General features: G+C 35.3%; 2 protein-coding genes across 25 annotated transcripts; one reads left to right on the plus strand and one right to left on the minus strand.

Annotated features, from left to right (window-relative positions):
- Window positions 1-931: 931 nt before the first annotated feature.
- LOC110619311 lies at window positions 932-12,288 on the plus strand. Of its 4 annotated transcripts, none has more exons than XM_021762663.2 (13): window positions 932-1,214; window positions 1,290-1,762; window positions 1,862-1,939; window positions 3,391-3,637; window positions 7,539-7,754; window positions 7,966-8,106; window positions 8,312-8,688; window positions 8,827-9,030; window positions 9,119-9,211; window positions 9,284-9,385; window positions 9,498-9,845; window positions 9,924-10,004; window positions 12,021-12,288. In XM_021762663.2, the coding sequence occupies exons 2-13, from the start codon at window positions 1,292-1,294 to the stop codon at window positions 12,036-12,038; spliced, it is 2,376 nt and encodes a 791-aa protein (XP_021618355.1). In that variant the 5' UTR covers window positions 932-1,214; window positions 1,290-1,291; the 3' UTR covers window positions 12,039-12,288. The 4 variants fall into 4 exon arrangements, with proteins under 4 accessions (XP_021618355.1, XP_021618356.1, XP_021618352.1 ...); XM_021762664.2 differs by having other exon boundaries at window positions 935-1,214; window positions 9,284-9,391; window positions 9,957-10,004; XM_021762660.2 differs by having other exon boundaries at window positions 936-1,214; window positions 9,284-9,391.
- Window positions 12,289-15,157: 2,869 nt separating this feature from the next.
- Window positions 15,158-21,569, minus strand: LOC110619274 (DEAD-box ATP-dependent RNA helicase 42). Of its 21 annotated transcripts, none has more exons than XR_006351325.1 (6): window positions 21,410-21,569; window positions 17,148-21,332; window positions 16,855-17,025; window positions 16,544-16,580; window positions 16,254-16,287; window positions 15,158-15,896 (listed from the first exon to the last, which is right to left on the minus strand). XR_006351325.1 is itself a non-coding variant. In XM_043958606.1 (3 exons), exon 2 carries the CDS (start codon window positions 21,309-21,311, stop codon window positions 17,820-17,822), a length of 3,492 nt encoding a protein of 1,163 aa, XP_043814541.1. In that variant the 5' UTR covers window positions 21,312-21,332; window positions 21,410-21,569; the 3' UTR covers window positions 15,158-15,611; window positions 17,818-17,819. The 21 variants fall into 21 exon arrangements, 2 of the variants coding, with proteins under 2 accessions (XP_043814541.1, XP_021618293.1); XR_006351319.1 differs by having other exon boundaries at window positions 16,748-17,025; XR_002488633.2 differs by lacking the exon at window positions 16,544-16,580.
- Window positions 21,570-22,635: the final 1,066 nt, after the last annotated feature.

Raw genomic sequence — 22,635 nt, forward strand, 5'->3', positions numbered from 1 at the left:
TTAAATCGAATCGAATTAAATCAATTCAATTTGATTTGATTTTTAATAAAAATCAATTCAGTTTTATTTTTATAAATATTAAAATTTTAATTTTTAATTTATTCGATTCAGTTTGATTTTAAATCGAACCGACCGAATGAGTATCCCTTGAAGAAGCTTTAGTCCCCTTGCGATGGGTATAATTTCTTGGGTTATGTTTCTTTAAGATTAGATAGCTTTATAGCTAATCCCCCATTGCAGATTGTTTTTCAGCCCTTTAGGCTTGTGACTAGTTCTTGGTTGGATTTTCTTTGCTGTTATTCCTTTGAGATTGCTACAGTTCCAACGTGTGTTCCGTCTTTTCTGTTAATTTATAATATAGTCTAAAAATTTATAATTTTTTTAAATATTTAAAAATTTTTAATTAGATCTTTATTTTTTATTTTTTAATATATTATATTTTTAATTTATTTTATATTTTTATAATTATAAAATTTTAATTTAAATTAATATATTCTCAAGTATTTTTATTTATTTTTAATATAATTAAATATTTAAATATTAAATAGAAATGTAAAATATATAAATGTATTGGATAGATGTATAAAATAGATAAGAAATTTTTGAGTGAAATAAATAAATAAATTTAAAATAAAATAAATAATATAATATTAAGGTAAAAAATATAAATAAAATTTATTTATTAATGGTAAGAAAAATTTATTATTAAATTATGTGAGATAGAAATTTTTGAAATGTCTATACATTTATAGTATTATATATTTCTTTTCAAACCACATTATATTATTTAATATATACTATTTTAAATATTTATATTATTTAATTATATGGGAAAATAATCGCAGTTATTATTATTATTGACAGTTAATATAGTTAATCCGTTGCCAAAGCGATATCCATATTTCCAGTTCTCGTTTACCTGCCAAAATGTAAAGCAATTAGCAACGGCAATTATCGCTAGTGATATTAGCGTCACAATTACACACTGTAACAGTAGCCTAGGCCAGGTTGCGCAATCCCACTCGTCTGTTACAGCATTTAGCGACACTGCATGGGTGACCAACATTTTCGTTCTCATTTCTCAAATGTCTTGCTTTAGGACTAGCACAGTGGATGATGTAGGCAGCAGCAAATCTTCCTTACCCACCATTTTTGATTCTCTACATTTCTAAACCCTAATTCCTAATTTTATCCCAATTCACAGATTTAAGAAGGTATCCGTCATTTTTATTCCTTTTTGTTTTGTTTATTTTTTATCATCGAAGGACTGATAGCAGTGTTGTTTATAGAAATGAAGAGGAAGCGTAGTCGATCTAAACCTAAAAAATCTGTTGCGAAAAAGCCCAATGTGGTGAATGCTGATGAGGAAGCTTTCCTGAACAGCGTTGGCAAAAATGTCGGTGAAAATTCTGTGCCTGATCGACTTAACAACCATGGGTTTAGTCTGCATCATTCTAAAAAGAATGCTAGTTTATCGTCGTCGTCTTCTTCATCTTCGTCCTCTTCTTCAGAAGAAAGTGAGGGGTTCCGCTTCGAGGGAGGAGGTGGTACTGGTTTTGATGAACCAGCGATTGGTACTAGGGTGACGAGATCAGCTAACAAACGTGGTCGGCCTAATAAGGGGGAAGTTTTGAGGAATGGGTCAAGTGCTGCTGCTACGCCGTCTAAGGGATTGGGTTCTTCGAGCAGGAAACAAGCACCTTCGAAGAACCTTGCTCATGATTCTCGGATTAACAAGAATGAATTGAAAGCTGCCTTAGCAGTATGTTGAGATTTTTATGTTATTGGGCTTGTGGTAGAAGTAGTTTATGTGAATTTAGATTATTGAACGTCCCTTTTTTTCCTGTAATTTGTTTTGAAGGTGATTAAGAAGGTGATGGAAATGGATGAGGCTGTTCCTTTTAATGCTTCTGTGGATCCTGTTTCTCAGGGAATACCTGTAAGTGTCAACTGTTATTTTCTACGATGTCTAAGTTGGATGAGTGTAAACTTTGTCAAACACGTCATTTTATGGTAGTTCTTATGTCTAAGAATATGTGAGGCCGTTGGTATACCTGCATTGAACGTGACAGGACCAGGGTATTAGAATAGAGTATGTCTTCAACGTTTATTCTGGCAAGATATGTGCCCGAGGTATTGCACATGAAAAAAACAAAAAAACTACTCGTTCCTCATACATTCTTATCTCATTTGCATTAGTTCTTTTAATAGTAGCTCGGCTAGTTAGTGTGGATTGTGATAGATGCATGATGCCGCACCCATCCTTTCAGGTTTGAGACTGGAAGAATGAGAAAGCCACTAAATCTTATTTGTGAAGGAGAAATGAAGAGAAATGGAGAGGAAAGAAACATTATTTTGTTTGGATATACTATTAGAATAAGGTTGAAATAAAATTTCTATCTTGAGTAAATGACTATTATGTCCTCACAAACTAAGACAGAAGCTTTCGAACATGAGGGCATGCAAGTAACTAAGTATTTTAATACAATTAATCCTCATTTCTCTCCATTTCCCACCGGTTTGTAGAGAAATGATTTTGGCTAAATGCAAGGAATTGAGAAATGTAATTTCTCATATTTTTATCCCCATTTCTCATCTCTATTTGATATCCAAACAATAGAATTTAGGGAAATTAAAGTTCTTTTCTTTTCTCTTCTCCCCATTTCCCTCAATCCAAACAAAGCAGTAGGCTCCACTTTGGATTGTGGTTGGGAGGCTAAAAAGCTACCTTTTGAGAAAAAAAAAGGGGATTTAGTTCCTTTGAAGTTCGTATAACTAAAATGCATCAAATTTAACATTACATCAATTTTTAAGACTTGCTAACCAATGTATTTTAAGAGAGTTTTTCAACAACTTTAATAGTAAATAGTGGTTTTACTGTTACCTTAGATTTGGAGATCAAACTAACTTGATATCTAAATGGCTAACTGGAGACATGTTTAACACTCATGCAAAGAGTTTTAGAGATAGCCAAGGAGGAAGACTTACCAACAGTTTCTTATTTACTGTTCACTCTGACAAGTTCGGGGAGAGACTCTTTAGAAAATTGCTTTTCAATGACTTACGGGAGCAATGTGTCTGTATGTTTATTCCACAATGTAACAGGTTCCCTTTACACCTTATCTTCTCTGTTCCTTCATCAGCATATTAAATAACATGTACAGTAAGAAGAGCTTTAGATGAATCATAATGTTATATCTTTCCTTTATGGTGTCCAGTTTCATAAAATTGGAGTTGTTGTTGTTCAGTATATTGTACATGCTTTTTCTGTCGTACATTTTGGATTGGAGATGTGACAATTTTTTTTGCTGCAACCAATGTATGACATGGACTGATCTCTCTCTCTCTCTCTCTCTCTCTCTCATGTTGGGGACCTGGGGGTGGTGGTAGCAGGATTATTTAAATGTGATAGATCTGCCAATGGATTTTGGAACAATATGTAGCAATCTTGAAAGTGGGGTTAAGTACCTGAATTCTGAAGATGTGCACAAGGATGTGGAGAAAATTTGGAAGAATTGTCTCAAGTATAACAAAAAGAGCGACTACATTGTGTACCTTATGAAAAGGGTGAAGAAAAAGTTTATGAAATATTGGATCGCTGCCAGACTATGTAGTGAGTTACTGAAGAAGCCTGATGGTATGGATTTCATGATTATGCTTTTCTTTTGCTTCACTTGGCTTGGCCGGTACAGTTGTTAGAGCATTCGCTAATAAAATACCAATTTTATAGGACTAGTCACTAGATTTCATTTAAATCCTTAAGCATACTTTCATTTAAATCCTTAAACATACTCACTAATGAAAATGGGGAAGGAAAGACGTCCCATCATTGTATGATCATGTTTTTTGATTATTTGGTAGAAATAACTAGTTAGGTATAGAAGATTATTTGCAGGGCCTGACTTCCTTCTTCAGTACTTCACATTTTTCTAGAAAAAAAATATATATTTATTGCCTCATTGTGATGTTTTAATTATTAAAGCTGCTAAGATTGTCTGATATATTGTGCAGCCTGTTAAATCATGATTATAGTGTCATGAGGCTCAGCTAGATTTCTTAGCCGAAATTTTGTGTACCACAAGCAGAATTTTGGGTTTTCTTCAATTTCTTACTCCGAATAATTCTATTTTGATGTCTAACCACTGTTTCTAATGTGAGCATCGTTATTAGTAATGCTTCTTGAATATATGGCAATCCCTTTTAGTTGCTCTGGTTTGCTATGGATAAGTTACTGAATGGAGAAAGGGAAGGGTGAACTTGAAGATCTTAAAGCTAAATTTTTTTTGTGTAACTGATAGCTTGATGTCGAGATAAGGTATAGAGTATAGAGTCCATCTTTAAAGATGCTACTACATGTTGAAGTGCCTATACAATGACTCTGTAACAGCTTGGAAAACTAAAAGAACTAAAAAGTTCACCTCCTTATGACTTGATTGAGAAATAAAAGAGTTTTAAGTTTTAACACCTCAGGTTCATTCATCTTAATAGTACATATTATTTTCAAGTAATACTGAGAGAAGAATAATGAAATATACTGTCTTTATCCATTTTTCTATATATAAAGTCATGGATTTTAGAAGTTAAGTTTTAAGTATCAAGTTAGTTTGTCTTTCCATTTAATTTCTTGTCTTAGGATCCATATGATTTTCTTCATGGGTTTTATTTAAATAAAGTTTTTTCTATTATTTAATTAACTAATTTTTTTTTTTTGGCATTTGAAATACATAAAAGAAATTTCACCTAATGAAAGAGATGGTGAGGATACTTCAAGCTATGAAGGTTCCATGTTTGTAGGCTGGGTTTAATCTAATTGAATAGAAGAGAAAAATTATACTAAAAGAAAGAAGCAATTTTGAAAGTTTACTGCAATCGAGGATGCCTAGTGGTGGTTGGTGAAGTAGTAAGGGTGTGCACTGAATCTGGTCTCAAACTAAAACAAAAATCATATCCGATCGATTAGGACTATGCCAAACCGAACTTATTTTATTTTCTTTTGGTTATAAATTTTTTCTTTTTTATCACAAACCATACACGATGACACCTAATTGAGAACTAATTATACATATGCATTTCTATGACTTCTTAGATATGTATTATATACTTTCAATATACATATATATGTATACAACCTAATATTATTTTCCATTTCACAAGTCTTGATTATAAATGTACTACTATATTATGTAGTGTGCTTAATTCTAGATTATTTATGTACATTATTAATGAAGATTATATAATTGGGAATGCTAAAAGGTGTAATATACTTTGTGTGGTTAAAACTTAGTTTATAACTAAAGTATGTCCTTTGATGGGAACAATTCACAAAATTTGAAATCTGAACTAGAACATTGAAGAATCAAATCGGAATAGTCAATATTCAAAATTTCAATTTGGTTTCTATTTCGGTTCCTAGGTAGACTCCAAACTGGAACTAGAACCATGTGCATACCAAATAAGTGATTGTGCCATATACACTATTTTTTTTGTAATTGATGACCGAGTCTAAGGATGATGATTCAAGAAGAAGTAGAAGGTGACTCATTTGCCAACAAAATTTTTTACATTTGAAATACATGAGAAAAGAAGGAGAAGAAGGAGGAGCTGAAGGATGGGTGGGCCGGGGGGCGGGGGGAAGAACACGAAAAAAAGAAATAGCATTTGTTGAAACAGGAGGGTTAAGCTTTTGCCAACAAAGAATTTTCTAGTTCTAAAGTAGGAGGAAAAGAAAACCATTTGTTTGAGGAGGAAGAGGAGGAGAAATACCATTTGTTTAAATGCTTTGCTCACAAAGATTTTTCTGTTGAATCCCAAATCGGTTGTAGAAATGGGTAATGTGCCCCTTATATGAGTCATAGGCACTCCCCAAAAGGGAGAGTTAGGCCTGGCCCAAATTTAACATGGTATCAGAGCCTCCCCATCCGATATTCGATATTGGACACCCTATAAATGTGTCACGCACCAGTAAAAATTCTGAGCGTGAGGGGTGTGAGCGTGAGGGGTGTGTTGAATCCCACATCGGTTGTGGAAAGGGGTAATGTGCCCCTTATATGAGCCATATATACTCCTCCCCTTGACCTAACTTTTGGGATGAATTGGGCCTGGCCCAAATTTAACATTTTTAAAATTGTACATGTAAAAATTGGTCAATGGTGTTTTCATGTCTCAAAGAAGCTACGACAGAGTTTCAAGAAAAATGATTTCCTTTTCTTTCTCTTTTTTTTTTCTTGAACTTCTACAAAGTTGCCGGAAAAGAAGAAACTTGCAAGAGAACAATTACTTTGTCATCACTTTAGCGTGGCTATTCACTAATTAACTATGAGTGGTGAATTTGATGCTGTGCACATTATGCACTTTTTTTTTAATTTATTTCCAGTTAATATCTTCCTTTTTTGTCATGTTTTCTAAAAGCAAACAAATCTCTTTCTCTACATTAAGAAATAATAAAAAAAGAAAATACCGAACTCAATGATTTTCTTGTTTGTGTGAAGTGAAAATTTTTGGTTGTCATATAAAGACCCAATTATTCTCTTTCTCGTATGCTAAACTTGTTTGATCATTTATAGCTTGATACGGCATCTGTACTTGTCTTAAAACTTGCTAAGGCAAGATGAAGCTTTCAAACCCATGTTATTTGTTTTGCTATTAAACCTGGAAGCTTTGCTCATTGTAAGGGAAATCAGAGGAGACGTGTTGAACCAAATCTTGCAGTTCAGGAGTTGGAGAGTAGTGGGCCATTGGTTTAGATGAATTATGAGTAGTATTTGGGTAGTTATTGGTTTAATAATCTTGTAGTGGTTTCTAGACAGCTTGATTGAGATTATTTGAAGGGAAGAAGATTTTATATGGCATGAGGTTGTTATAGCAAGGGGCATTCCCCTTTATCAAGGGGGAGTTGTTACCTGTCTGTCAAGGTTGGTCAGGAGTTCCTAGCGGTGGCTGGAAGCTTTGATGGTGATACATAGCAATCCTCTTCAACCACCTGTGGATTTTCCTTTTCTCTCTGCCCTTTCATGAAAAAAGTATTAATTAGTGAACGCTTACAACAGAAATTGTTGTACCATGATGAGATTTTGCTAATTTAATACTATCAATATAGATGTATGATAATTAACAGGAGTTCTTTGGATCTCTTAAGAAATTTGCAATGAAGAAAATTTTACGACGCTGTCTTAATATAAGTTTTACATTTGCAGTTAGATTAAAATTCTTGGCTTCAAAATTCAATTGCTTCTCTAATTTATTGCAGCTGTCTATCAGGTTTTGTGTTCTTTGCAATTACCCACCAATTCATGCATTATATAAAATAAAGAAGACCCCCCTGCCTTTTCACTGCACCTTTGATTCTTTCTAAAATCAAGCAATTCATATTTCTTGAGTGACCCCAGTTGGGGTGGGGGCTGGGGAGGTGATCATATTCTGGAGTCCTCAGATATAGTTTGGAGCCATTATAACCTAATTAAAAGGATTTGAACTAATTTCTACAAGGTATTGTTTTCGTCGTTAACTGCACTGAAACTCGTTAGCTATTTCTTCTGCAGGACATTCTCACGTGCCACAACCGCCTGTTACAGTCCTTCCCATGGAGCAGGGAAAACAAACATCCAAGTGTTCAGATGCCCCTTTGATGAGTGGCCGAACCTGTTCCCAGCAACAACAGCACCGACCAAGCTCACGTTATCTGCGGCAGTCACAGCAGAGCACTGGCCAGCCACAGCCATCTCACTCGCATATTGGTGCGGGTATTAATAATGCAGGTATGATTTATGCATATTGTCATAATTCTGGAGAAACAGCCTTTATGCTTCAATTCCATAAGTACATATACACTTCATTCTTTTTCTATAATGATATTTATATTATGTGAACTCTCTTAAATGGTTCTGCCAACCTCTGATTATTTTGTACGTCATTTCCCTCCTGTGGGTTGCACCATGATGCACAATGGACTTGGGCCTGGGTGTTCAGTGGATCCCATGTTTACCAGCATGACCCAACCACAACCTCGACATGATCATCTGAGCCACCGCCAAGCAAGTGAATCAAATCAGCCTCAGGCAAGCATTATGCAGCCTAAACCACTCACTATTTTAGGCATTTCTAGTGCAGGTATGCTATCCTTGCAGTTTATAATATTGTAGATTAGAACATTTTCTGGATTTTTATCTGTGTGTATCGTAATAATAATAACTAAAAGTGACAAAACTTGTATGTATAATTATATATTAGGCTACAGTTAATATATTTTTTTATTATTATTATATTAGTTTCTATAACCCTCCAACCTTGTTGGTATTTTATGTGGGATGATCAGGTATGCCACATGTGGATGCTAGCAGGGGAGAAAGAATGCATATGCAGAGGCACACTGCAGTCCCTTTTTCTGAAATCCCATTGGCCTTGGGCCTCTCTGGGAGCCACAACCAACAACATAGGTCTCAGCAGTCCACACATGAGACACAGAGGAGGGTTCGAGGCCCTACTCAGTGCCGCTTCATGTTGGACATGCCTGATGGTGAACGAATATTTGTCCCCATCAACATGCAGGGACAGCCTGTTGGTCCTGAAGCATCAAAGCTGGCTTCCTTTTTGGGCATTGTTGCACGAAATGGTAAGATGGCACCACTTAATTTTCTGGACTGGTCAGCAATGCCAGATGCAATCAAAGAGGACATGTGGCAGTTTGTGCAGGTATCAAGATAACAGCATTCTGTTATAAGTGGTAAAAGCATAGGCAAGGTCTGATGTTGAAAGAGATCCCCAAAAAAAAAGTTTGATTTTTTTTTTCCTTCTAAATATTTATTGTTTTATTTCTTTTTTGTAATGTAGAAAAAGTTTGAGATTGACCCCATGTGCAAAACTTGGGTGTTGAAGTCCCTTGCATCAAAATGGAGGAATTGGAAAGCAAAACTGAAGGCTGACCATTATAACCCTCATACAACTGATGAGGAACGATTGAAGGACTGTAACATAAGAGTCCTTCCTGATCAATGGGCAGCCCTTGTATATCATTGGAACTCTGAAGAGGTGCAGGTATGTGCTGGCTACATCTGTGAAAATTTGTGTGTTGTTGTCTATATTCTTATGGAAACTCCAAACATGATACTTATGTCATTTGTAGTTGCGCTGTGCTAAAAATAAAGCCAACCGTGCAAAGCAGAAGAGTGCCCATGCTGCAGGCTCAAAGAGCTTTGCAAGGATATGTGAGGAAGAGGTAACCTATACAAATATTTGCACATGGTATGTATTATGACAAGCAAATTTATTCTTGCTTATGGGATGACAGCGTGCAAAGAGGCCTGACGGAAAGGCACTTACTAGGGGAGAGTTGTACATCATAACCCGCACACGAAAGGATGGACAACCTGTGGATAAAAAAGCAGAAGAAGTAATAGTATGTTTCAATTATTTGGACTGCAAACTCATTAATATTGTTTGACATGTTTTCATTCGTTTGGGTTTTAAAGTTTATAAACTTAACACTTAGGTCTTTATTGCAGACAAAACTCCAGGAGCAAGCAACTCAAAAACAGCACACTTCACATAGAAGCAATGACCATGATGACACCCACTGCCAAGTCACGGGAGAAGAAAAACGTGGCCGTATGCACATGCTTGGGTTGGGTCCCAGTCCTGCTGATCTTTTGGGCCAAAAGCTCAGCCGTTCTAGTCACACGAAGATGGCTTTGGAGACCAAAGGATCACCTAATGAAAAGGTAAGCAAGATGTCAAACAAAATGGAGGCTATGGAGCAAAAGTTTGCATCCCTGGAAGCCCAGATAGGTAGGATGACTTCACATTTGCAGAATCTCGTTGACAAGATGGCGGGTGCCTCGGGTACAAAACAGGTACCATATATGTTTCAATTAGATTTTGAAGCATATAGCCTTGTGCTTTGCATGACATTACTTGTTCATTTCTGATAGGTTCCTACTAATGCTCCTGAGGGTTCACCGCAGGCACAAGCATACTCCTCATCATCAAGTCATGAAGTTCAATCTAATGAGGTGATGGCACTTCTCCATTTCAATTTTATTGTGGGGCTTTAGTTCATTTAATGAAATGGAGAATAAGTTCAAAGATTTTCTCTCCAAGAGGGCATTAAGTTATTGTGAACTTTGAATTTGGAAGTAATTTAGACCCAGTGTTTTTGATGAATTAGCTTCCCCCACGCTATCTATTTTTAACCAGGATATCCGCTCATTGCTTTGGATGAAAGTGGTCTTGGGAAAAGAACTAAATAAATCCAACTGAAGTGAAGCTAGTTGTTCATTATAGCTTAGTTTTCCCATAAACTACTACTGATTTTATGATGAACTTCTTTGGTTTGTGACTTGTGCATTTCTTGCTGATATAACCTATCAAATAGAAGGACAGAAGGCAAGCATATGATGGAAATGGCATGTGAATACTCAGTAATGTAGTTTGATGGTGTATTTATTAATTATTATATAATTTATTCTACTCTGGCTTAACCATCATTGCTGTTTTATCATGGTTTTAGTAATTTTGTTGTTTCTATTAATCCCAGGTGCCAGAGCCTAGAAGTAAACTTGAACTTTATGGTGTTCTAGAGTTAGTGAAATTAAAAGTGTCTATAAAGACCATGCATGAGACTCCTTTTGTAGCTTCTTCTTATTATTACTTTTGTTTTCTCCCCATTTTTTGAGTGGCCCTTTGTTTTTATTTTCTTTTGCGCTGCTTGGAGGGTGTTGGGGAAGGTGTTCTGAACTGGGCTAGGAATGACAACTTGCAAGGTGATGGTCTGTCTCCTTTGACCACCATACCTGTGACTTCCAGAACGTTCTTGCTTCAAACTGTCCTGTAAAAAATGCCTTCATCCCCTGAAATTTTCATCTGTTGACTAGGCCTTAGCCCTATAACTTTAGATGAAGTTAAGTGTAAGTTTAATGGCCATTGAGAAATCACAATTTTTCACACTTCTTATTTACACAAGTGGAGTTGATTTGTCCGTCTCCATGCAGCCTTCAAGCTCCAATCTGTTAGTATTTCCTTACTTAGGTGGTGATACGAAGGGTTGGAAGTTCATAAACTCCCTCGCTGGATTCTATGATACAACATCTCGTTTCTGTAGATGCTAAACCATGTGGACATGTAAAGCCATTCACGCATATCAACATTTTCACCATTGGTAATATTAGTTAATTGCAAAATAATAGGAAAATTTTAGTAGGCCAAAACCTTGATAATTTACCCTAGAGGTCCACTTTGGACAGAGTCTGGAAGCACATTTATGACTATTCTATGCATCCACAATGAAGATAATTTTTAGTACTAGATTGGCTTTATTACAGTGTAGAAGCACATTTGTCATACAGAGTTCTCTTCTGGCCAAACATCTTTTGGATGGAATGACCCTATCAACATCCTAAAATTTGAGACTTAGTGATTGGCTACTAGGATTCTTAAAAACATCCAAAAATTTGAGACTTAGTGATTGGCTACTAAGATTCTTAAAATTATTGTCAATTCATCAGTTATTTTGATGTAAGATTGGAGCAATTACAAAAACTTATGATCTAATGACACTCAAAACACATGATAGTACTTGCACTGCCTCTTGCACATACACGCTGCTCCTGAGTTGGTAGATGAATATACTATATGCTGCTAGCAAATTTAGTCCCTTAGTCCTGCCTCTTGACCCAAAGCAGGGAAAGAGTGCCATAACCTCATCAGATTGAACTTCATGATTTGATGATGATAAGTGTGTTTGACTGCTGGTGCCTGCGCTGAATCCTTAACCTGACTAGTAACACCTTGAATGTAGCGGGTCTCCCTCAGGACCTTCCCATAAGAGGTGCAGTTGGAGTTGGCTGATTTGCTGCATCATACAGGAACTTTAATTTGGGATATTTACTTGTTGGTGCACATATGCAACATTGGCCTCTAATGAGAGACTTCAATATCTGTGCGACTATTATTGGTTTTGGCATGTTGCTGTTCCTTTCTATTAAGTACATAAATTCTAAATTTTCATCGTTTTCTTACTCTACCTGCAGATTGACTATAGGCTATAGAGAGGCTTGATGCTCGCAGGATTTGCCAACTTACGTCTAGGATTATCTTTTCATCTCTTGAAATATTTGTTTTTGTGGGATGCATGAAATTATTGCTAGGCTTCGTGGATTGAACCCTACTGTTTTAGATTGGACATGTAAACCTCACTGCTAGCCAAGCTTTCTGTCTTGTATTGTTCATAACTGGGACACTCCTTGTGTTTTGTTGATTGTAATCAGAGTTTCATATGTTCTTTTTGGAGTGACTGCTCATTTTTTCTTTGTGTTCTTTATGTTTCATACACGGATGAAAATGGACACCCTGATGAAAGGGATTTCGTAAGATTTCTATGCTTTCAATTTGATTATGATTATGATCGTTGATTTGATATTATTCATAAAAAATTAATGCTACCGTAATAATTATTGCAAGAGGTGAAAAATCTTTTTCTTTGTGTTCATTATTGGGGGCCATAACCGTGCTTTGGCGTTCATTGAAGCTTTTTAACAGCTGTTTCACTCAACTTTCTCAAGTACAAGATATACTTGCAATACGATCTAATTACAAATTTGTATTATATGATTTTGTATTATATGATTACCAACCAACTAGTTTCTGTTTTTAGTTTCCATACTTGAATCGTATTCATAAAAAAAAAATGCATACTCACATAATTTGTTTTATCTTTTCCATGTTTTCATCATGCAGATTTTTTTTGGGGTAATAATTTGAATATTTTATAAAAATGATTTGTTTACAAAAATACAATATTATGAAAAGCATCATAGACGAATGAGTGAAGATCTGAAGCAGCAACCTATCTGCTGCAAAATGAGCACCTTCTAACAAAAAATACAATTCTGTTGAACCAACCATCCTTAATCACCCTTTGCTAGGCAATGTGCTAAATTGTTAGCAGTCTTGGGAACATAAAACTAAATTAAATATTGCCCAAAGAAGTAACTAATAGCAGAGCATCTTCCTTTCACCAAAATATATATATATATATATATATATATATATATATATATATATATCTAAATTTTAGTGTAATTAACGGATCGATTTCTTTATTTTTAAAATCAATCATTTTAACTCTCTAAATTTTAAATATGTTCAACTTAAAACACCTTCCATCAATAAAATTTGTTAGTTAAGTGAGTAAATAGGAAAAAGAAAAAGAATATATTTGAATACTAATAATACCCCTCTCTCCCCTCATGTAATCAAGCTTTCAATCAAGAAAATTCTTATTGTTTTTATCGGTTCTCATACCCATTTAACAACTAATTTCTCTAAAAGTCTTTGAACACAAATCCTTTCTAACTCCATTTTCTTCATCATTGACTTCTCACTAGTCATATAACAAGCTAAGAAAATACTATAATAGATTATACAGGTCAAAGTATTTATTGCGATTTCAAGAGGTCAAATTCTTAGATATTTGCAATTCAAGGCTGTTAAAATCCTCCACAATCGTGGCACATGCACAATAGGAAATTTGAGTTAATTAATATAGTAAAGACTAGTAGTATATAGATTGGAGCATGAAAATGGTGGTTTTCTATTTCAGAATATAAGATGATGAAGCATGTGATATTGCCAAGAAAGTCAAGAGAAGTGAGGTTTCATCATGCTAATTAGGACAGAAAGTGAGGGAGGGATGAGCGGTTGAGGCATGTAGGTATTGTAGAACCAAAATTGTCATTTTCTTTACTGCTCCCATTATTTAATTTCTCTATCACCTCAAATTATACGTATTTCTATTTTGCAAAATTTTAGTAAATAAGAGTGAGCTTTAAATTTTTCTATTTTGTAATTATGAAATTAATTAGATGTTACGAAGACCAGCAACGTGTGAGCTGGTCTTATTACTTAGCTCTCACCTCCCATATCAAAGTACAGAGCTTTCATTTCCCGTATCAAAGTACAGAGATAGAATTTTTGCCTGAATTTTATTTTAAATTCAATTGGAAAACTCATGAAATTTGATTTCATTGTAGGATCCTAACTATTTATACGATGGGAACAATGAGACTGAAAGAGCACTTGTACTAGCACAAATTATTTATGATCCATTTCACAGAAGGTATCATAATTCAGCAGGAGCTGTAATTTTTCTTTGTATCATCTAGGAATCCTTCTTCTGTGGATTTTCAGTGACCGCAAGTGCTGAGAGAATAGTAAGAGAAATTAATAAGTCATGTCCACTACTTTAACTCTTCTTCATTTGTTCTCTCCACCTTAATTTAAAAGTTTTTGTATTATCAAGAAACAACAGGATTCCATTTTGATCAATATGGAGAAAAATACACCCAAAATATAAGGTTTCAAGAAATATTGTGTAGCCCAAGCATTATTCTTAGGCTAGATGTCCGTGAAGACTGAAAAACTGTTGTTGGAAAATGAGATCTATGAACGAAGTGGAGATGGACTTTGATTTAGCTTGAAATTTTGAGTCTTTCGTTTCAATACCCAAACAAAAAAGTGCAAATCCATTTGCTCCATGAAACAAACAAAAAAGGCAAATCCATTTGCTCCATTTTTATTTCATATTCTTACACCCCATTATTTCACGGTCCTTATTTCCAATTGAATTTGACACAAAAAGTCGTTTGTGGCAGTTTGTTATTTGAATTTGACACAAATATTGAATTTTACAAGAAGAGTGGATATTTTTATCATTTTACGTCCAGCAAATTGATAGACTTATGTGCAGAAAGACTTTAAATTAAATAAATTTAAAATTCAGAAATTTAAATGTTTAATTTTAAAAATTAAAAAAAATTCATTAATTACACTAAAATCTAAAGATATATAATTTATCCTAATAATGGAGCATCTTCCAAACAAGTAACAACTCATGATGTGGAGATACATGGCATTCTCACCATGAAAATTCATGAGCCCACCTCTAAGGACATGGACCTTCACCTATCCCCCATCTCAGTACGCGCTCCACATTCCACATCCATGAGATAATCGCGTAATCATCACCCAGCCTTAAATAAATAGGATTATAGAAACTTGTTATTTAATCTTTTCAAGTACTATCATTATTCAGTAACCAGTCCATTTAATTTGACCCTTTTCATCTTGATAATGATTCATTCGTCTGATCGCCATAACAGATGCGTGAAAAAAAGAAATAATAGTTTAAATTTTCTCAATCTTCACTTCTCCACCAAGTTCTCTCTCCATCTTCTCAATTTCCTCCCGTCCCATTTACGCCTCCTTTTCTCTCACAATGATAAACTATTTTCATCAACCTTACTCCAAGACATGAAGTCGAAAGCAACAACAAATCAAAATCTAGACAACAAGAAATCAATATTAAGGTTGGCAACCTCTTAGATCCTTTGCCTTTCCGCAACTTCCGACTATCAACATCATTTCCTCAAGAACACGAAACCTGAAATTATCAGGTTTTGCCGAGTTGTGCATACTCACTAATAAATCTGCTAAGATCACTTGTCATTTCATCAACATCATCAAAGGCAATGGCATTAGCAATAGCAATAGCAATAAATATGATGCATCTCTTAAGATCAACCTATGATCTTCTTCAGTGCTGCAATCTGTCCTTGCTGTCTCTGTTCTTTAAGAAGAATTTAATCCAAAAATTAAAATAAAATAAAATTTCAACTGATAGAGGCATTTCAATTAGGCTAGAAGCGCGCACAGTGCTGCACTAAATATTGACAAGACATAACAAAGTAAAGTGAGTAAAGTGAGTTCATTCAAAACAATTAACAGCAGATTGAATGAAAACATACAAATGGCAAATTCAGTATCCAAACACGAGGGCTATTATAAATCAGTATAGCTGTACTGAGAACTCATACTGACCAGGTCAGCAAGTGCATTCCCTTGCAAAACTGCAATACAAAAATATTCAAACATCAGCCTTGTAGTAGGCTAGTAAACAATGAACATGCACGTGTAGGAACAACTGTACATCTAAATCTATTAAACAGATGGAACACACACAGACACAGAGAGGAAGAAAGTCATATATCAAGTTGATGTTGCTTCTCGACGACCAATTTCACGACTAATTCCTTAATTGGTAAAATAAGTCCAACATAACTCTAAATCTCAAGAACATTATTCAAATCCCCCAGATAAAGCAGAATACTACACAAACCATAAAAAACATGGAATTTGAAATTCCAGAGAAATGGAACAGAGGGAATGTATGGAAAGGAAAGAGGAAATAAATTGGAGGATATTACCATTGTTATTCTTCTTGGTCATGGCTCTGATTGCCTGTGGATAACCATAAAAGAAAGATGAGGAAGAATAAGATGAAGAGAGCTTCTGTCTCAAAACCCTGATCTTCAATTCCCTACTTTTCCAAAATTCCAAGGATTCGATTTCTCCCAGATCATCAAATAATTACCCAATTGCCAATTGTGCCTATCTAGGAGTCAAATTCTAGACATGCATGACAAAAAGGTGCAAGAAGTCACTTCCTTTCATATATATTATAGATTCTAGGCATGTAAAAAAAAAGGAGAATCACCTACTATTCACTTCCTTCCATGTATACTATAGATTCCCTACGAAAATTGAATACCAGTCATGTCAGGGTTTAAATTACGATGACTGCATTATAAGACAAACTAATGGCACGCACATAACAATGTTTCAACTCTCAGAGAATCAAACAATGATAAGATAAAAGTTTAATAGCATTACTAGACATCCAATCCAAAAATAGTTATACCTATTATTATATTATTGAAGTAAATCTGACAGAAGAAGAACAAATAGAACACAATCAAAAGCATCCAGACATGTGCCAATATAGTGGAGAACAGGACCACAATATACCATAGGCTTGGTATTTAGCCAGCTGAATATAATTACGAGGACATCCCTCAAACCAACAAATGGCACCTATGTCACTGTCATCCTGCTCAAGTTCAATAAATGGTTGAAGATGCAACCCCAAGAGACTTCTACAGGACAAAATGTATCTTTTGGAACTTTTTCCACACTCACCTGCAAAAACATAATCAATTTATCAGATCTACAACAAGGAAATGAGACAAGTCCAAGTTAATGGAGTTCTGAAACCATCCACTACTTTTATCAACAAGGAGTGAAATGGCAAAGCATCGCACCGGATCCATCTGTTCAACAGCCACGGGGCAAAGGCAATGAGCAGAAACTATTTTGGACATGTGGGCATAGGCTTAAATCATCCCTCGATCCATAGGAAAAGGATAAACCCAGAAAAGAAAAGGAAAAAAAGGAAGAAATTAAAAGGGGAAGAGACACATGGAAATTGACAACAAATTTAACATCTGCACAACTAGCTTAAGAAGCCACATGATGTACAAAACAATGAGAGAAAAAGAGATGAATATCTAACATGCATATACACACACCCTTAGTGGTACTACAGAGGAGTCAGATGTACAAGATCTTCTCATCACATTTGCTAATAAGCTGTTTGTGGGGTTTGCACCATGACAAATACTAATTAAAGGGGGAAACAAGTGGACAAAAATTAGCTATAGGCTTATTGTAGGTAAGTTCTATCTCAAGTAATGTTCCAGGAACAAAATAATGCAGAAAAAAGTAGAGTACAATCTTACAAGCTGCCATTCCTGAAACAAAGTAAGCCATTTCATTATTTTCCTAATCCTATATCATTTAAAAGAGAGGTTATCAAACCAAATTGTCTACAAGCATCCCAAACATGTGAAGAGAAAAAATATTAATTAAGAAGAGCTTCAGTTCATGTCCAACATAGAAATAATGATACCATAATCGAGTTATATAACTTACACTTATAAAACTGAGTATCTCCCTGGTTGAGCTCCACCAGGAAGTGATAATGCCTGGTTTGTGATGTCTTCCAAAACACGTTTTAGTTCTGTTTTAGCTTTTTTAACAGAGGTTTCACTAGGGCCCTCAATGAACAAGTAAAGCTTGCGTTCTCCTGGTCCTGGAATCCGGCCTGGTGGAAAATACTGTCCCCTAGTAGTAATTGCAGCACCAAAAAATTCAGAAATTGGAACCAACGTATCCTTGTGAGTAACCTTCCACCGAGCATTTTGGGGGAAATCATTGATCTCCAGCTCTGCTTCATAATGCTCTGGCATTGCATCAGCTTGGATCTTTGCAAGGTTCTGCTGCAAGTTGTAAGCTGCCGTAATTGCCTTAACTGTGTTATCGTTACTAACAACAGGTAGTCCAGCCCCAGGCAGAACTGTAGCTGCACCTGGAAGTGTTAGGCCCATGACACCTGGCAGAGAAACAGGTAATCCACCATGGGGAAGCAATTGAGCAGCTGAGATAGCAGTTGGTATTGAAGATGTAGTGCCTTTGGAGGCAGCAGCAATAGCAACCAAGTGCTGAGCAAAGGCAGCCTGGCGTGAGATGTCACCACCTGCCTTTCGAACCCCTTCATCTTCATCTTCCGAATCTGACTTGTCTTCCTCAAAGCCATATTCTTTAGCTTGAGCTTTTTTCGCTGCTATTCTCTTTTCATCCTCCTCTTCATTGAATTTAAAACCAGTTCCACCATAACCAGTTCCATGGGCTTGTTCAAGCCCCTGGTTCACTTTTGCCATAAAGCCATCAGCAAGAGCTTTCAGGTCATCAGGAACAACTTGCTCAGAGAGTTGCAACGCTTTTACAAGATCTGGTGCATATCTTGCATCCTCCTCGGAAATAAATGTGATGGCACAGCCCTTGCGACCAGCTCGGCCTGTTCGACCAACACGGTGAACATAATCCTCATAGTGGTTTGGAACATCAAAATTGATCACCAGTTCAAGCTCCTTCACATCTAAGCCTCTGGCTGCAACACTTGTAGCAATCAACAAATTACAGACATTACTTTTGAAGTCAGAAATGGTGGACTCACGGTCTGTTTGATCCTTGGCCCCATGAAGTGAAAGGCAAGGATAACCATGCTTCAGCAAATCCCTAAACAAAGCATCACATTTATCCTGTGATTGGACGAATATCAGAATTTTTCCCTTCTCATACCATTCACCAAGTAGTTCCAGAAGTCTCAAAAACCTGTCACTTTCTGGTCTCACCTCAACTAGCTGTGTTATGTCCTTGTTAACTACACTCCTCCCACCAACCTGGACTTCCACAGGTTTGTTCAATACTTTTCGAGCCAAAATCTCAACCTGCCGAGGAAAAGTAGCAGAAAAGAGAACAGTCTGACGATCTGGCCGAATATTCTGGACAATTCTAGTGATTTGAGGTTCAAACCCCATATCAAACATCCTATCTGCTTCATCCATTACTAGATAAGTGACTCTACGCAGATTTGTAATTTTACCACCACTTGTGCAAAGTATATCAATCATCCTACCTGGGGTGCAGACAACAATCTCAGTACCCCGCTTTAACTCACTGATCTGTTGGGCAACACCAGAGCCTCCATATACGGGAACACATCTAATTCCCAGTACCTTGGAGAACTTCCTTATATCACTGTGTATCTGTTGAACGAGCTCCCTTGTAGGAGCCATTATAAGCCCAATTGGTCCATCTCCAGCTTCCACAGGTGGCTGGTCCTTGATATGCCTCAGCATTGGCAGCACAAATGCGAGGGTTTTGCCAGAGCCAGTTTTTGCAATGCCTATGCAATCTCTGCCACTCATAATTATTGGCAGTGCTTGAGCTTGAATCGGCATTGGCTTCTCATAGTTCAGTCTCTTTATTGTCTCCAAAATTTTACTTGTAAGGCCAGTTTGATGCCATGTTTTAACTGGTTTTGGAACATCCTTTCCATGTATTTTCAGTTCTAATTGTTTCCTAAAAGTAGCAACCTCTTCTGAAGTCATCCTCGATGCCTCCTTCACTTCAATATAGAAATTTTTCCGGAAAGGTTTATAATCAATCTTTGAGTGATCAACAACAGATAGCTTCTCCGCTTTTGTCTTCTTCACCCTTTTCATGAACTCATCATCGTCCTCATCATCTAAAGGATTTTCATCATTCTCAAGGTCCCCATAATCTGAATCAGAATCATCACCGGGAATTATTCTCCCAAGAGATTTATTAAAGCCTCTCTTCAGCTGCTCTCTATTGCTTCCTTCCTCTTTTTTGTCCTTCTTTAACTCCACTTTATTATCATCAACATTTTGAGTAATTACTGCATTGTTTAGCTTCTCAACTTCAGGTAAGACCATGGAATTCATGAAAGCATCTAATGGATCAATTTCCTCATCCCCAATAACATCATCACCGCCATTCTCTAAAGCAGCTGTCCCATTTTTAAAGTCTATCACCATTGCATCTCCAGCGTCTTTGTTAGGCTTTGAATTTTCATCTAGTTCCATGTCCGCTTCTGATGTCTCTGTGGGAGGAGCTTCATCATCATCAGAATCTCCTTCAAGGGTCCAAGTTTTACCTGTATTGGGTTTGTCTACATTAGCTACTTCCCCATGCTTGTCTCTTTCGGATTCTTCCTTTTTCCTCCTCAACTCTTGCCACTCCTGAACTCTTCTTCTCCTCTTCTCCATTTCTTCATCTAATCTCTTCTGTTCATCCTCTAATTCATCCTCTCTAGTCTTTTTCTCTTTCTTATCTGTGTCGTCTTCAACAATCCTTTTTCTTGGGCTCCCTTCACTATCATCCCTGTGCCTGTTTGACCTGCTGCCAGTACCCTGCTCACGTGATCTCTCCCCATATTCATTATCATCTCTCTTCCGACGCTTCCTATCATGCTCCCTGGATTCATCACCACTATCGTTATCACTGGTAACTTCTCTGCGCTTCTCCTTTTCTCTTGTCCTCCTCTCTCTTTCTCTTTCCTTTTCCCTTTCTCTTTCTCTTTCCTTTTCCTTTTCCTTTTCCTTTTCCTTTTCCTTTTCCCTTTCCCTTTCCCTCCTCTCCCTCTCCCTCTCCCTCTCCCTTTCCCTCTCTCGCTCTTCTCTGTCACGTTCCCTTCTCTCCCTCTCTCTATCTCTCTCCCGCTCCCGTTCTTCTCTATCACGTTCCCTCTTCTCTCTCTCTTTCTCTCTCGCCCTATCTCTTTTCTCTTCCCTCTCACTGTCTCTGTCCCTATCTCTATCTCTCTTCCTATCCTTGGGTCTTTCTCTTTCATCATCTCGGCTCCTTCTATGCTTGTCTCGCTCTCTCTCATATTTGTCTTCAGACTCAACACTCTTCTCTCTCTCAGAACGTCGGCTTTTATCTCTGTCCCGATGCCTCTCTCCATTTCTCTCCTTATCACGATCACGGTGGCTCCTCTTCGAATCCTCCTCCTTCCTTTCTGAATCTTCCTTTCTAGATTTATGTTTCACATCCTCCATTGCTAATTGCTGGCTAAATCTCTGAAATTCATCCAAACAAATGTGTATGTGTCAATGATAATGCCATGATTCTATCAAATTTTACACAAGAATCGTACCTTATAACCTCGGAAAATATGGCAGAAGAGATAGGTCCCCCTTCAAGATGCTTCTCTGAATGGACCAAACCCTAATGTAAGTCTGGATTCGATCTCCTGTCTCGACTGATAAGAGTTGGCCTTTTTCTTCTGTATTTCTAGATGAAACTGTGACGTATTGATGATTTACTTTATTTTTCTTCTGTAATTACGATTGAGCCCCTGTTTATCATTTGATAGCTATATTTTACTTTTTTGGTTTATTTCATTTTGCTATGAGCTCCCGCTTACGGTTTTATAGTTTATAACTGATCATAACCGTTACGTGTTTAATAAATTATATTTGAATATTATTACTAATATATAAAATTACTAATAAAGATATATTTAATTTATTATATTAATAAAATAAATATTAAATATTAATTTATTATACTTTATATTTAATAATAAAAAACATAATTTTAAAATATAATTATTTTTTCATACACATATAATTTTTTATATAGCTAATTTTAATTTATCTATATATTTTATAATTTTAAATAATTTATTGATGTAAAAATTAATTAAATAAATTATAATTAATAAATTTAAAAGAGTAATATAATATAAATAAAAAATTAAATTAAATTAGATATCAAATTATTAAAAATATCTCTAATTATAAAATTAATCCAAAATATATTTAATAAAACTCTTTATTTATGATTAGAATTGATCCAAACATACAGTTAATAAAACTGTTTATAGACTTTTATCGCTGACTAACCGAATTGAATAAATTAAAAATTAAAATTTTAGTATTTATAAAAATCAAATTAATTTTGATTAAAAATTAAATCAAATCGAATCGATATGATTCAGTTTAATTCAATTTGATTTGAATTTTAATAAATTTTTTATTTTTTCACTTTATTTTTAATATTTTAAAATTTAATTAAAATATTTTAATCATAGTATAATTTAATCTTTTTATATTATTGAAAATAATATATTATTATCACTAATCGATTTGATTTAATTTTTTCAATTTTTTTTAATTAAAACTAAACCAAATCAAAATAATTAAAAATTTTAAAATTAAAAATCGAACTGATTCAAATTAAAATGAATAAAAAATTAAATTAAATTTTCAAATTAATTTAATTCAACTAATTTTTCTGATTTAAACCGAATATTGATCACTATATCTTTTAAATATTTAAAAAATAAATAAAAAATTAAACTGAATTTTAAAATTAAAT

The sequence above is a fragment of the Manihot esculenta genome, chromosome 7 (genome assembly GCF_001659605.2).
Source record: "Manihot esculenta cultivar AM560-2 chromosome 7, M.esculenta_v8, whole genome shotgun sequence".
Classification (NCBI taxonomy): domain Eukaryota; kingdom Viridiplantae; phylum Streptophyta; class Magnoliopsida; order Malpighiales; family Euphorbiaceae; genus Manihot; species Manihot esculenta.

Coding starts and splice junctions, on each gene's coding strand:
- LOC110619311 (XM_021762660.2), top strand. CDS start 1,292: ATGAAGAGGAAGCGTAGTCGATCTAAACCTAAAAAATCTGTTGCGAAA. Junction 3,638..7,538: donor GTTACTGAAGAAGCCTGATG/GTATGGATTTCA, acceptor TTTCTTCTGCAG/GACATTCTCACGTGCCACAA. Junction 8,107..8,311: donor TTTAGGCATTTCTAGTGCAG/GTATGCTATCCT, acceptor TGGGATGATCAG/GTATGCCACATGTGGATGCT.
- LOC110619274 (XM_043958606.1), bottom strand. CDS start 21,311: ATGGAGGATGTGAAACATAAATCTAGAAAGGAAGATTCAGAAAGGAAG.